Source organism: Physella acuta, unplaced genomic scaffold (assembly GCF_028476545.2).
Source record: "Physella acuta isolate Inbredline_101_S28 unplaced genomic scaffold, ASM2847654v3 ptg000454l, whole genome shotgun sequence".
In the NCBI taxonomy this organism is placed as follows: domain Eukaryota; kingdom Metazoa; phylum Mollusca; class Gastropoda; family Physidae; genus Physella; species Physella acuta.
Window position 1 is genome coordinate 970655 of NW_026731973.1, and position 16579 is coordinate 987233.

Here is a 16579-nt window from a genome sequence, read left to right on the forward strand (position 1 = left end):
ACTGTGTCGAACCGCAATCGTCTTTTATTTTTATATACCGTAGCGCCTATATAGAGCAAAATCCCAAAATTCCGTGGCGCCGCCCTTGCGAAACTAAAAAAAAAAGATTTTTTTTACAGAAACCTTCCCTGGAGTGTTCTAATCAACTCCCCAAAGTTTGATACCGATCGGAATAACGCCGCGAAACCGCAATCGACTTTTATTTTATATACTGTATATAGAGAAAAATCACACCCTCCCGTGGCGCCGCCCTTGCGAAATTAAAAAATAATTTTTTACTGAACCCTTTCCTAGAGTGTTATAATGAACTCCCCAAAATTTCATGCCTATCGGATGAACGGTGTCAAACGAAAACCGACTTTCTTGGTTATATACTGTATATAGAGAAAAAACAAATCGCGCCCTACAGGGGCGCCACCCCTATGAATTTGAAAATGGTTTTCACGCAAAATCCTCCCCAGGAGTATTCTCAACATTTTCCCAAAGTTTCATAGCTATCGTGAGAACGGTGTCACTGCAATTCACTTTTACTATTTTTATATGCCGTATATAGAGAAAAATCGCACCCTCCCGTGGCGCCGCCCTTGCGAAATTAAAAATGATTTTTGTATAGAACCCTTCCCTAGAGTGTTCTTATCAACTCCCCATAGTTTCATGCCTATCGGATAAACAGTGTGAAATCAAAATAGACTTTTATTTTTATATACCGTAAATAGAGAAAAATCGAACCCTCCCCTGGCGCCGCCCTTGCGATATTAAAAATTATTTTTAAACAGAACCCTTCCCTAAAGTGGTATAATGAACTCTCCAAAGTTTCATGCCTATCGGATAAACAGTGTGAAATCAAAATAGACTTTTATTTTTATATACCGTAAATAGAGAAAAATCGAACCCTCCCCTGGCGCCGCCCTTGCGATATTAAAAATTATTTTTAAACAGAACCCTTCCCTAAAGTGGTATAATGAACTCTCCAAAGTTTCATGCCTATCGGATAAACAGTGTGAAATCAAAATAGACTTTTATTTTTATATACCGTAAATAGAGAAAAATCGAACCCTCCCCTGGCGCCGCCCTTGCGATATTAAAAATTATTTTTAAACAGAACCCTTCCCTAAAGTGGTATAATGAACTCTCCAAAGTCTCATGGCTACCGGATGAACAGTGTGAAATCTAAATAGACTTTTATTTTTATATACCGTATATAGAGAAAAACAAATCGCGCCCTGCCAGGGCGCCACCCCTGCGAATTTGAATTTTCTTTTTTCGCAGAAACCTCCCCAGGAATATTCTCAACAACTTCCCAAAGTTACACGGCGATGTGATGAGAGGTGTAGTAATGCATAAAGGACAAACACACAGACACACAGACACACATACATTGCTTTATATATATATAGATTGAGTCAGTTATGTTAATATTTAAGCCTATGTAAATTATTGTACAATAGTTTTTATTTATGCCTACTTGAATGATAATAAGGGTAATATTTCTACTTTTATTTTCATTAAATTATAATCTTAAACATTCTAAAAGCATATAAAAAAAAGCGAACTTTAAAATCTACTGTATAAAAAGTTTCCCGGGAAAACATTCACAGCGGCTAGAGTGAGTGAACTCAGTTGAACTCCGCGGTCAGCTGATCTAAACAGAAGTGTGACTAGGGCGGATACTACTCGATCTAGATCTAGTCTACTTACTACTTTACTGTACTAGAAATCTAGATCTACTACTAATCTCAGAGTAATACTTAAGTATGTTATTTAAGATTGTAATGGTCTGCTATTAAGTAATAAGTATTAACTATTTACTATTTATTAAGTATTAGATTAGGCCTAGCGGTAATCTATCGTTTTGGGTACGTAAAATCGCCCGCGATTTGTAATGTGAAAAACAGGTGACTCCTTAAATTTTAATAATTATTTCACATTTTGAGGAGGATTTATGTTTTTAAAAATTCAAAAATGTTTCTTTGATTCATTTATGTACCTGTTTTTAAACAATTGAATTAAAACTTTTCCGTAATAAATGAAGACTAGTGATGTTTCCAACAGATGCAACCATGCTCATTTACTATAGCAGCCATCTTGTCGAAGTTTTATTTTTATAAGCTTTTAGCGCCAGATTCAGGGGGAAGCCACTCTATTTTACAAATGGCTGCTGTTTATATAGCAAATCTTGCTCTCAGACACTGCTGTTTAAAGTTAATTTCTGGCCTATATCGATATATTTAGCCATTGATTTAGGTTTATTATTCATTTATCTATAATATTTGACACAAAAGTATGACAATATACTTCTATTAAAGCCTTGACAACGAGGTAACGTTTTCGTACATAAATAGCCGCGGGCGATTTTACGTACCCAAAACGATAGATTACCGGCCTAGCCTAATATTTCAAAATTTGACATTATTTTTGGAAATCTTCTAGATCTAGAATCTAGAATCTAGATCTAGATCTAGATTCTAGATTTATTTAATATAGATCTAGATCAGATCTAGACTAGAAATCTAGATCTATTCAATTCTATTCCATTTGTTGGTAGTCAGTGTGACACTGCTGATTTGTGGCTGTCACTGTGACAGGTTTGCCCCAGCCCAATCATTGTTTAAATGTTGATAATCTGATCTAGAATTCTAGACCTAGAAAATCTAGATCTAGTCTAGATAATCTAGTCAAATTTAGTTGGTAGTTGTAGGGTTGTCGGTATCGGCCGAGATCGCGGTAAAAACATGACCCGAAATCGCCCATTACTTTCTGATACCGGGGGCACGAGATTTGGTTTTGCATACTAATAAGTTTTTAATTTATGGTAATTAATTAAGTTTAAAAGGTCAGTTCCTAATGTTAAATGAAAAGTAGAATGGTTTTCCCATTGTTTTGATGGCTTAGCGATCTGATTGCACGCTGTCTCTGCTTTGGTCTTCCCCCTGTATGAAGGCTAGTTTCAAATACGTTGGAATCACGATTTTTTAAAAGGTTATTCTAGATGAGTGAAGATTACTGAGCAGACATATCTTATATATGTGGAAATGATATTTGTTTTTGGATATTTTGACTCTGACATTAGATATACTCGTTTAGAGGTGGTCACTGTATGTAGGTCGCGTTGCCACCATTGTTATATTTTTTCATCCCGATCTTCCGGCCTTAAGTTTGATCAACTAACAACAGCATTCTTATGGAATGTGCAAACAAATCTCCTAATTTTTTATTTCAAAATATATTTACATACCCATCTTTAATTTTTTTCAGCTCTAGATTCTAGTTCTACAGAATATGTTTTTCCTAAAATCCATTTTTGTCAGACTAGACTGACAAGAGTCAGACCTAGATCTAGGTTACCTGTCTGTTGCTATACACTAGCATTGTGCTAACTGTAATTTTAAGTATTCAAGTTCTACTTACCCTTAGATATCGTTATATGCTGAAAATCAGAATCCATACACAATTCACACATAAAAACATTGATCTGATAATTTCATTTCACTTATTACAAAATGGCTTTTATATGGACTCTACTTCACCTGCCCAAAATAACAAGGCAGTGTGAGTTATAGACACATTACAGTGTTCAAGTCATTTACTTTAGATTTCTGACTATGGAGTTCTTTCATTCACTGTATTTATATAAAATATTGCTTTAGAAACATTTTCATATTGCGCAGCAGTTTTATAACAAAATGGCTTAAAGATGGACTCTACTTCACCTGCCCAAAATAATGAGGCAATTATAGGCACATAACAGTGTTCAAGTCATTTACTTTAGATTTCTAACTTTGTAGTTCTTTCATTTGCTGTATTTATATAAAATATGGCTTAAGAAACATTTTCATATTTGCGCAGCACACAGTTTTTTGGGGTTATGGGAGGAAGCCAACACAAAAATATAAGTTCTGTATTATTTTTATTCATTTCAATAGCATTTACAAGTTCTATATATCATTCTAGTTAAACTCTGCAAATATGAACAAAATACAACTGCAAGTAAAATAACTATGCTCAATTTATGCAGGTATACCATGACTTGTCACAATTGGCCAATGCAAAAGCAAGGGGATTCCACCCCTCACATAAAAATTCGCTAAAAAAAAACTATTTGAGCTAGACAGAAAATCTTTTTTGATTTGTTTTCATATAGTTGAGCTCTACAAGAATATGTAATTTTTATTTTTATATGATGATTAGTGTTTTTTTTACCAAAATCCCTAGTAGTTGGTAGGCATAACTAAACAATAGGCCTAACTTAAATATTTGTGTAGACCTATTACAGCATTAGACCTATCTACTAAAATATAATCATAATAGAATATAGACTAGATCTTGGCCCTATTTGGAAATGAAAGTTACTTAATTTAAAAGCATATTATTTGGTTTTGAAATTAATAATGACAATATGTAGTAGGCCTACAGGCCTACAGCTTTTAGAATAATAGATAGGGACTGTGCTTGTATTTTGGGATGATACAGTAGGCCACTACACTGATGGTCTCATTGAAAAATGTGTGTGTTAGGTTGTTGTTACCATTGTAATCTCATCTACTTTTCTACTTAGAAGTTAGGGTTACTTTTATAGTTCGAAGTTAGGGTTACTTTTAAAGTTAGGGTTAGGTCTTAGGCTAGAGATGGGCTTGGCATCGACATTGGTCCTAGGTGCTTTGACCACAGGGGGTTTGACCATAGGGGGTTTGACCACAACGGGGCTTTGACCGCAGAGAGGGGGGTGGGGTTAACCATAATATATAGATTTTAAAATATAAATTATAAACTATTTGATTTAAATATATGATACAATTAATACGATTTTATACATGTTTCTTGAGAGTAGGTTAATAGAAATTAACATGTATTAAAAAAAAGTCAAGAACGATATAGTCTCCACATAAAGGCTGGTGCTAGGCCTCATAGATTTATTTTAAATATAAATGGAACACAAATAATGCAACATACAACAAGTTTCACAAATAAATAATGTAGATACATAGCATATATAAAGGATAAAAAGGGATAAAAAAAACTTGCCAACAATATAGTCAAAGAAGTAATACTTGAAATAGTTAACTAAATAACAGATGTGCTGTAGCACGACGCAAATACGTCAGTACATCTGCTTGACCATATGTCTGGACTGCACGTTGTACTTTTTTGTGCAGCATCTTGTATCGCTTCTCAGCTGGGTAGCTTGCTCCCGTGACACCTTGCCATCTAAACCACTCTGTCAAAAACATGGAGAATCTTGGAGAGTATAGCACGTCAAAAAAAGTAAAATAACTTTGTTGTATCATGGCCATGAATTTTGGTATCACAGAGAACGCCAGGACGGGTCACGCGTTTGGCGGTGTACAAATTTATACATAATGATTTAACATATTATTACATCATGTCACAATTTAAAAATATAATTTACCAACTTTTAAAATAAATCCTTACCATATGTGGACAGCATTGGACAAACCACCTGTGATCATAGACCCTATATCGGGTCGGCGTGGTCGAGTCGGTAAAGCTCATGGCTGCTAAACCGAAAAGTCTCGAGTTCGAACCCTAGGGCAGATGAGGCTTGTTAGCTGGGGACAGCCACTCTTCTAAGAGAGACAACTCCAAAATTAAACAGCAGCTGCCTTGTAGTTTGTTCTTGGTTGGACAAAGGCTATGGAAGCAAATCCAAAAAGAAAAGCAGGCTGAAATCGGAGTCAATGGCCTCAATGGCGCATAACCAGTTGACACGTTATCCTTAATTTTGATGGAGGCGTGGTCCAGTCGGCTAAAGCTAATGGTAGATAAATTTGAAAAAGTCTCGAGTTCAAACCCTCTGGCAGATATGGCTCGATCCCTTCCAACACTCAAAAATTAAGAACGAAGAAGAAAGATAGACCCTATATTAACAAAACACATGTGATCAAAGCCGGACTCAGCGCTTGTGATCAAACCGCCTGTGATCAAAGACCCTCTGCTGAGAAAACACCTGTGGTCAAACCCCCTATGGTCAAAGCCCCGCTATGGTCAAAACCCCTATGGTCAAAGCCCCGCTGTGATCAAACGCCTATGGTCAAAGCACCTGTGGTCAAAGGTCAGCGCACCTTGACATTAGCAAGTCGTTTGAATATTTAGTTATCTGCCAGTAACCAAACACCTCTTTATTACTTTAAGAACATTCTATTATTGTGCCAGTGTTGGAAAATGGTATAAGAAATACAACTTATTGTATTACATAAGGTATTAGTCCTGAACATTCTAACTTAGTAACTCAGCCTATTCCCCAACATTCTAACTTAGTAACTCAGTCTATTCCCCAACATTCTAACTTAGTAACTCAGTCTATTCCCCAACATTCTAACTTAGTAACTCAGTCTATTCCCCAACATTCTAACTTAGTAACTCAGCCTATTCCCCAACATTCTAACTTAATAACTCCGCCTATTCCCCAACATTCTAACTTAGTTACTCAGCTTAACATCCAACATTCTAACTTAGTAACTCAGCCTATTCCCCAACATTCTAACTTAGTAACTCAGCTTAACATCCAACATTCTAACTTAGTAACTCAGCCTATTCCCCAACATTCTAACTTAGTAACTCAGCTTAACATCCAACATTCTAACTTAGTAACTCAGCCTATTCCCCAACATTCTAACTTAGTAATTCAGCTTAACATCCAACATTCTAACTTAGTAACTCAGCTTAACATCCAACGTTTTAAATTACTATCTCTACTTTTCTGTAGGCTGAGAATGGGGGACCTGCAGGAGCTGTCTACAAAATTAGATGAACTAGAGAAGAATGAGCAGATTCTACTCGATACAGTATATTCAAATGTCTCTAGGGTAAGTTCTGTTGTTTCTTATAGAAGTTCAGGTATGTTAAGATGTACAGAACGCTGCATTGTTACCTGTAGTGCTGTTGGTTTAGTGTAAGAAGCTCTGGTAGGTTTAGTCACCCAGTAGGTTTAGTTGTAGCCATAGATGCTGTTGTTTCTTATAGAAGTTCAGGTAGGTTTAGTTGTAGCCATAGATGCTGTTGTTTCTTATAGAAGTTCAGGTAGGTTTAGTTGTAGCCATAGATGCTGTTGTTTCTTATAGAAGTTCAGGTAGGTTTAGTTGTAGCCATAGATGCTGTTGTTTCTTATAGAAGTTCAGGTAGGTTTAGTTGTAGCCATAGATGCTGTTGTTTCTTATAGAAGTTCAGGTAGGTTTAGTTGTAGCCATAGATGCTGTTGTTTCTTATAGAAGTTCAGGTAGGTTTAGTTGTAGCCATAGATGCTGTTGTTTCTTATAGAAGTTCAGGTAGGTTTAGTTGTTCCCATAGAGGATGTTGTTTCTTATAGAAGTTCAGGTAGGTTTAGTTGTTCCCATAGGTCCTGTTGTTTCTTATAGAAGTTCAGGTAGGTTTAGTTGTTCCCATAGATGCTGTTGTTTCTTATAGAAGTTCAGGTAGGTTTAGTTGTTCCCATAGGTCCTGTTGTTTCTTATAGAAGTTCAGGTAGGTTTAGTTGTTCCCATAGGTCCTGTTGTTTCTTATAGAAGTTCAGGTAGGTTTAGTTGTTGCCATAGATGCTGTTTCTTATAGAAGTTCAGGTAGGTTTAGTTGTTGCCATTAGATGCTGTTGTTTCTTATAGAAGTTCAGGTAGGTTTAGTTGTTTCCATAGATGCTGTTGTTTCTTATAGAAAATCAGGTAGGTTTAGTTGTTGCCATAGATGCTGTTGTTTCTTATAGAAGTTCAGGTAGGTTTAGTTGTTCCCATAGATGCTGTTTCTTATAGAAGTTCAGGTAGGTTTAGTTGTTGCCATAGATGCTGTTGTTTCTTATAGAAGTTCAGGTATGTTTAGTTGTTGCCATAGATGCTGTTGTTTCTTATAGAAGTTCAGGTATGTTTTGTTGCTAGTAGTTTTATTGGAGGTTTAGTTGTTCCCATAGATGTTGTTGTTTCTTATAGAAGTTCAGTTAGGTTTAGTTGTTCCCATAGATGCTGTTGTTTCTTATAGAAGTTCAGGTATGTTTTGTTGCTAGTAGTTTTATTGGAGGTTTAGTTGTTCCCATAGATGCTGTTGTTTCTTATAGAAGTTCAGGTATGTTTTGTTGCTAGTAGTTTTATTGGAGGTTTAGTTGTTCCCATAGATGTTGTTGTTTCTTATAGAAGTTCAGGTAGGTTTAGTTGTTCCCATAGATGCTGTTGCTTCTTATAGAAGTTCAGGTATGTTTTGTTGCTAGTAGTTTTATTGGAGGTTTAGTTGTTCCCATAGATGCTGTTGTTTCTTATAGAAATTCAGGTATGTTTTGTTGCTAGTAGTTTTATTGGAGGTTTAGTTGTTCCCATAGATGCTGTTGTTTCTTATAGAAGTTCAGTTAGGTTTAGTTGTTTTCATAGATGCTGTTGTTTCTTATAGAAGTTCAGGTAGGTTTAGTTGTTCCCATAGATGCTGTTGTTTCTTATAGAAGTTCAGGTAGGTTTAGTTGTTGCCATAGATGCTGTTGTTTCTTATAGAAGTTCAGGTAGGTTTAGATGTTGCCATAGGTCCTGTTGTTTCTTATAGAAGTTCAGGTAGGTTTAGTTGTTGCCATAGATGCTGTTGTTTCTTATAGAAGTTCAGGTAGGTTTAGTTGTTGCCATAGATGCTGTTGTTTCTTATAGAAGTTCAGGTAGGTTTAGTTGTTGCCATTAGATGCTGTTGTTTCTTAGAGAAGTGTAGGTAGGTTTAGTTGTTTCCATAGATGCTGTTGTTTCTTATAGAAAATCAGGTAGGTTTAGTTGTTGCCATAGATGCTGTTGTTTCTTATAGAAGTTCAGGTAGGTTTAGTTGTTCCCATAGATGCTGTTTCTTATAGAAGTTCAGGTAGGTTTAGTTGTTGCCATAGATGCTGACGTTTCTTATAGAAGTTCAGGTATGTTTAGTTGTTGCCATAGATGCTGTTGTTTCTTATAGAAGTTCAGGTATGTTTTGTTGCTAGTAGTTTTATTGGAGGTTTAGTTGTTCCCATAGATGTTGTTGTTTCTTATAGAAGTTCAGGTAGGTTTAGTTGTTCCCATAGATGCTGTTGTTTCTTATAGAAGTTCAGGTATGTTTTGTTGCTAGTAGTTTTATTGGAGGTTTAGTTGTTCCCATAGATGCTGTTGTTTCTTATAGAAGTTCAGGTATGTTTTGTTGCTAGTAGTTTTATTGGAGGTTTAGTTGTTCCCATAGATGTTGTTGTTTCTTATAGAAGTTCAGGTAGGTTTAGTTGTTCCCATAGATGCTGTTGTTTCTTATAGAAGTTCAGGTAGGTTTAGTTGTTCCCATAGATGCTGTTGTTTCTTATAGAAGTTCAGGTATGTTTTGTTGCTAGTAGTTTTATTGGAGGTTTAGTTGTTCCCATAGATGCTGTTGTTTCTTATAGAAATTCAGGTATGTTTTGTTGCTAGTAGTTTTATTGGAGGTTTAGTTGTTCCCATAGATGCTGTTGTTTCTTATAGAAGTTCAGTTAGGTTTAGTTGTTTTCATAGATGCTGTTGTTTCTTATAGAAGTTCAGGTAGGTTTAGTTGTTCCCATAGATGCTGTTGTTTCTTATAGAAGTTCAGGTAGGTTTAGTTGTTCCCATAGATGGTGTTTCTTATAGAAGTTCAGGTAGGTTTAGTTGCTAGTAGTTTTATTGGAGGTTTAGTTGTGTAGGTACTGTTAAGGTCTGGACTAGGTTTAACACTACCCTACTAGTAAAACCAAAACTTCGTTATGGACTGCCATGGTTTTATTTCATTTGTATACCTTATGTCAAAGTTTGCAGAAGATGGTATGTAGATTATACATAAAGTGTTTAGGCCTACATTTCATAAAAGTATTAGTTTGTGAAGTTAATGTATTCAATTTCCAATATTATTAAATTAGTAGTTGTTAAACATTAGAATGTCATAAAGCAAATAATGTTTATAAATTTTTTAATTTCTTTAAATAGATTTTTTTATATACTATTTTATATTATATGAATTTTTGTCTTGTCAAGAAGGAATGCAGGATTTCATAAAGTCCATAATTTAATATAACACAGATTTATTGTCTCCCTTAGTTTATTTCACATAAGGGAAGTAACTGTATGAATGTAATCATTCAGTATTGTTCTCCCTTAAATTTAGTTTTATCCCTCGAAATTTCTCTAAGGGGAATTATTTTATAAATAATTACTGAATTAAAATGTATACATTAGTCATTAATAAATATATTATTGCCACTTCTGTCTACCCTATAATTATATTTAAAACATTTGTTATCTTGAAACCTGCTCAGCAATTAAGATAGAATCTCTCAAAAGTCAAGTAAGCAAATTAAATTTCAGTGCAGCTCTTTTAAACATTTTTAAGTGAAGTATTGTATTACAAAATATTTTTGTGACTGAAAAATAGGTTTCCTTTCCCAGATGGGTATTTTGTTACAGTATAATACTAGACTGCTAACTCATAAATCTTGAGTTCAAATCATGATTTGTCAGTAGAAATCAGGGTTCAAGTCAGTAGAACGTCCCAGAGTCCACCCAGCTCTGATGGATACCTAATTCACTTTAGGAAAACAAAGGCAACTGGGTATAGTCTTAGTGCTTACCACATTATCCCCTTGCATGCTGAAGTCATTGAAACAGATGAGCTTTACTTTATTTGTCCCATGTGTATTGGGAAATGATGATGATTATCATACAAGAGTGCTATTTAGCCCAATTTTTAACAGAAAACCATATGCCTTTTCAATTACTGTAAGACACTTCAGACTAAAACCCAAATGTTGCAGTTTAACGCAATGAGCCTGGAATGTTAACATGTTTTTGTAATTCAAATGTAATGATGTAATTTTATTATAAGTACTGAAAAAAAGAAGATAGTTAACAAAACAGAAAACCAAAGATGTTTATGTATTTTAGTAATTCAAGTGTAATGATGTAATTTTATTACAGGTACTGAAAAAAGGAAGATATTTAACAAAACAGAAAACCAATGATGTTAACATGTTTTTGTAATTCAAATGTAATGATATAATTTTATTACAGGTACTGAAGAAAGGAAGAAGAAAACCAAAGATGTTTACTTGTTTTTGTAATTCAAGTGGAATGATGTAATTTTATTACAGGTACTGAATAAAGGAAGATATTTAACAAAACAGAAAACCAATGATGTTAACATGTTCTTGTAATTCAAATGTAATGATATAATTTTATTACAGGTACTGAATAAAGGAAGAAGAAAACCAAAGATGTTTACTTGTTTTTGTAATTCAAGTGGAATGATGTAATTTTATTACAGGTACTGAATAAAGGAAGATATTTAACAAAACAGAAAACCAATGATGTTAACATGTTCTTGTAATTCAAATGTAATGATATAATTTTATTACAGGTACTGAAGAAAGGAAGAAGAAAACCAAAGATGTTTACTTGTTTTTGTAATTCAAGTGGAATGATGTAATTTTATTACAGGTACTGAATAAAGGAAGATATTTAACAAAACAGAAAACCAAAGATGAAGAGAAGGTTCAAACTGAGGTTGCTGAAGTAGAAAAGGCTTTAGGAATGATCAATGGCATGATAATGGAGTTTACAGGTTTATATATATATTTTTTTTTAGGATAAGTTTAACCCCATTTAACTTTATGTAACATTTGTATAGTACATTCGCTGCTGCCCCACAGCCCCCCCCCCATATTATATTTAAAAAATGTTCCCCTTTCAGACCTGATGATCCCCAGGTAGATGAATTAGAGTTCATAAATTTCACATAGAGATGGTGTGGTCAGCAAAATGCCCAGCCGCCATTACTTATCCTAACTTGAGTTAGGTACCCATTAGAGCTGAGTGGACTCAGGGACCTCCTGCACACTCCAGTCTAGATTGAAATCCAAACTTTAACATTTTATGTTAACAGTCAAGCACTCTACCACTGAACCACATCATACTGTCATTTGTATTATTAACTGTTACTTTAGTAATTAAAGTAAAGTTCCCTTTTAAACTTGACGGTCTATGGAGCAAGTCAAGTAGAGTTCACTTGTTTCTGTGACCTCGGCATATTAAGGGATTGTTTGATCAGCACTATGTACATCGCCTTTACTTTCCCTAACGTGAATTAGATACTGATCAGAGCTTGGTAGACTCAGGGATGGTCTACTGACTTGAACCCGGATTCGAACTTGACCCTTACAGGTTAGCAGTCCAGCTCTCTACCGCTAGACCACTCTGTCCCACTGTTACTTTGCATCATTCTTAACCTAGCCCTGATGAAGTGAAAACTGGTTTCCATTTCAATTCCACTAAGAGCTCAGAATAAAACCCTAATGTTTCATTTTAACATAATCTCCAGCCTTTCATGTTGACAGTCAAACACTCTACCACTTGACCATCCTGTCCATTGTATCACTAACTTTGCACCCTTCTTATCCTAGACCTTTTGAGCAATGAAAAAGAAGAAAAACAACTGAAATATGTGATCCTGCAAAGCCAGTTGACAGATATCTGTACCAGGCAAAGGGAAATAATTCTGGATTTGTTTCAAATAGCCACAAGATTAAACGAAATAATCCCGAAATTAAATAGTTTGTCTACAAAGTTTTCTGACGATGTTGAAATTTTTAAGGTGAAGTAACTACCAACATTCTAACTTTCTTAACCCCAACATTCTAAGTAACTTTCTTAACCCCCAACACTGTAAGTAACTTTCTTAACCCCAAACATTCTAAGTAACTTTCTTAACCCCAAACATTCTAAGTAACTTTCTTAACCCCCTCCTTCTCCAACATTCTAACATAGTAACTTTCTTAACCCTCCCCCCTCCAACATTCTAACTTAGTAGATGCTTAATCTTTCTTGGAACAGTTTTTTATCTTTGTCAATACCCATATGATATTTATTTAATATGCTGTTTAAATTATTGTTTTTTTTAAACATCAGTAGAAAGTGTTTTTATTTTAAAAATGTGTGCATATATTTTTAATCTTTTCTTTTCAAAGATCAAGTTGCAATCCTGGTCTTTGCAAAAGCAGGTGAGGATATTGTTTTCTATGGTTTACAAATGTTTTATCAGTGTGCTTTGTTCCAGGGGATAATGTTTTCTATATGTGTTGGAGAATGGTTTCTATATGTGTGGGAGAATGGTTTTTATATTTAAGGGAGAATGTTTTCTATATGTGTGGGAGAATGTTTTCTATATGTGTGGGAGAATGGTTTTTATATTAAAGGGAGAATGTTTTCTATATGTGTGGGAGAATGGTTTCTATATGTGTGGGAGAATGGTTTCTATATGTGTGGGAGAATGGTTTCTATATGTGTGGGAGAATGGTTTCTATATGTGTGGGAGAATGGTTTCTATATGTGTGGGAGAATGGTTCCTATATGTGTGGGAGAATGGTTTCTATATGTGTGGGAGAATGGTTTCTATATGTGTGGGAGAATGGTTTCTATATGTGTGGGAGAATGGTTCCTATATGTGTGGGAGAATGGTTTCTATATGTGTTCAAGACTGGTTTTTATATTTAAGGGAGAATGGTTTCTATATGTGTGGGAGAATGGTTTCTATATGTGTGGGAGAATGGTTTCTGTATGTGTGGGAGAATGGTTTCTATATGTGTGGGAGAATGGTTTCTATGTGTTCAAGAATGGTTTTTAAATGTATGGGAGAATGGTTTTTATACGTGTTCAAGACTGGTTTTTATATTTAAGGGAGAATGGTTTCTATATGTGTGGGAGAATGGTTTCTATATGTGTGGGAGAATGGTTTCTATATGTGTGGGAGAATGGTTTCTATATGTACGGGAGAATGGTTTCTATGTGTGGGAGAATGGTTTCTATATGTGTGGGAGAATGGTTTCTATATGTTTGGGAGAATGGTTTCAGTATGTGTGGGAGAATTGTTTCTATATATATGTGGGAGACTGGTTTCTATATGTGTGGGAGAATGGTTTCTATATGTGTGGGAGAATGGTTTCTATATGTGTGGGAGAATGGTTTCTATATGTGTTGGAGGATTGTTTCTATATGTGTGGGAGAATGGTTTTTATATGTGTGGGAGAATGGTTTCTATATGTGTGGGAGAATGGTTTCTATATGTGTGGGAGAATGGTTTCTATATGTGTGGGAGAATGGTTTCTATATGTGTGGGAGAATGGTTTCTATATGTGTGGGAGAATGGTTTCTATATGTTTGGGAGAATGGTTTCAGTATGTGTGGGAGAATTGTTTCTATATATATGTGGGAGACTGGTTTCTATATGTGTGGGAGAATGGTTTCTATATGTGTGGGAGAATGGTTTCTATATGTGTGGGAGAATGGTTTCTATATGTGTTGGAGGATTGTTTCTATATGTGTGGGAGAATGGTTTTTATATGTGTGGGAGAATGATTTCTATATGTGTGGGAGCATGGTTTCTATATGTGTGGGAGAATGGTTTCTATATGTGTGGGAGAATGGTTTCTGTATGTGTGGGAGAATGGTTTCTATATGTGTGGGAGAATGGTTTCTATATGTGTGGGAGAATGGTTTCTATATGTGTGGGAGAATGGTTTCTATATGTGTGGGAGAATGGTTTCTATATGTGTGGGAGAATGGTTTCTATATGTGTGGGAGAATGGTTTCTATATGTGTGGGAGAATGGTTTCTATATGTGTGGGAGAATGGTTTCTATATGTGTGGGAGAATGGTTTCTATATGTGTTGGAGGATTGTTTCTATGTGTGGGAGAATGGTTTCTTTATGTGTTCAAAACTGGTTTTTATGTGTGCGAGAATGGTTTCTATATGTGTAGGAGAATGGTTTCGATATGTGTGGGAGAATGGTTTCGATATGTGTGGGAGAATGGTTTCTATGTGTGGGAGAATGGTTTCTATATGTGTTCAAAACTGGTTTTTATGTGTGCGAGAATGGTTTCTATATGTGTAGGAGAATGGTTTTGATATGTGTGGGAGAATGGTTTCGATATGTGTGGGAGAATGGTTTCTATGTGTGGGAGAATGGTTTCTATATGTGTTCAAAACTGGTTTTTATGTGTGCGAGAATGGTTTCTATATGTGTAGGAGAATGGTTTCGATATGTGTGGGAGAATGGTTTCGATATGTGTGGGAGAATGGTTTCGATATGTGTGGGAGAATTGTTTCTGTGTGTGTGGGAGAATGATTTCTATTTGTGTGGGAGAATGGTTTCCTAGATGTGTGTAGACTGGTTTCTATTTTTTTAGAGAATGGTTTCTACATGTGTGGGAGAATTGTTTCTGTATGTGTGGTACATTCACAATCTTTTCCCACTTGTGCCCAAGACACACGGGGCAGATAAAGTATAGTTCATCTCTCACAATGACCTCAACTTACAAGGTGATAGTGAGGTCAGCATTATGCCCGGCCGCCTCTGTTTCCCTAAAGTGAGTTAGATACCTCTCAGAGCTGGGTAGGCTCAGGGACATTCTACTGACTTGAACCCATGTGGGGCAGATTAGTGACATCAAAACAGAAGCAAAATGTTAAATAAACAAACTAGATAACCCACAGCTATCCCATGTCTATATTAATTATTTAGTTGTTGCTAAAAATGTTGAAAGTTGGGTATTTTCTAGACTTTGTTCTCAGTATACATTTTCTGCATAAATTATATTCTTTGGACATGCTCTGGTTGGGGAGTGCATACCTGGATGACCTCAGAAACTTCCAATTTGATCATAATGTATAGACTTATCACTGTTGCTTGTTGTACTTTCAAGGCTCTCAATGTATATTGAATAAAAGTTTCAATAAGATTCTACCTTTAGTAACTTACATTAATTGTTTAAAAAACTAAACAAATACAGCTAATGGTTTTAGAGTAGGGTAGATGATTTCCCTTTCTAATATGTCCATATGGTTTAAAATACAAATTTGTTGTTTTTTTCAGGCTGAAAATGTCAATCAGGATATGGCTGATTTAAATGAGTGTAGGTGTTTACATAATTACTTTTTTTATTGTAAGGTGTTTTTAGATAGTTTACAAGATAAATTAAATCATTTCTGGAAATAGATCCACATTTTGGAACAGGAAAAAGTTATATTTCATGCCCTGATATTTCATTACACTTAAATAGGATATTAATTTTAAACTGGAAGCAAATTAAAGTACATTGCCTACTTCTGTAATTGTAACACTTTAATCAGATTGTAAGGTTCTTATCCATGTTTCTTTCAGGCTTTCACTGACAACTCACACACAAACACAATTTTCTAACGACCCACACAAAAACACACCTTCCACTAACAAACCACACAAAAATGCACACTACTTACACTGACAACCCACACAAAACGCGCACAATTTTCACTGACAAACCACACAAAAACACACCACTTCCACTGACAACCCTAAAAAAAATACACCTTCCACTGACAACCCACAAAAAACACACACCACTTCCACTGACAACCCACAACTTCTGACAACCCACACAAAACCACACCTTTCACTGACAACCCAGACAAAAACATTCACCACTATTTTTAGCTTGAAGAGCCAACCACTACTTACATTTGCCAAGTTACATATTCTATTGCCTGTGTTAGTTTTTGTTCAGTTTTCCCCAATTTTTAAACTGTTCAATAATAGCTATATTCTAATCAT

The 16579-nt window shown here is 35.2% G+C and overlaps 1 protein-coding gene across 1 annotated transcript in view; it reads left to right on the forward strand.

The window, feature by feature from the left end:
- Window positions 1–16579, forward strand: part of LOC131943398 (uncharacterized) — a 28726-nt gene that overhangs the window by 4590 nt on the left and 7557 nt on the right. The window contains exons 2-6 of the mRNA XM_059303497.1: window positions 6725–6824; window positions 11433–11556; window positions 12395–12585; window positions 12959–12991; window positions 15863–15902. Coding sequence (XP_059159480.1) covers window positions 6725–6824; window positions 11433–11556; window positions 12395–12585; window positions 12959–12991; window positions 15863–15902 — 488 coding nt within the window. The remainder of the gene's footprint in view (window positions 1–6724; window positions 6825–11432; window positions 11557–12394; window positions 12586–12958; window positions 12992–15862; window positions 15903–16579) is intronic.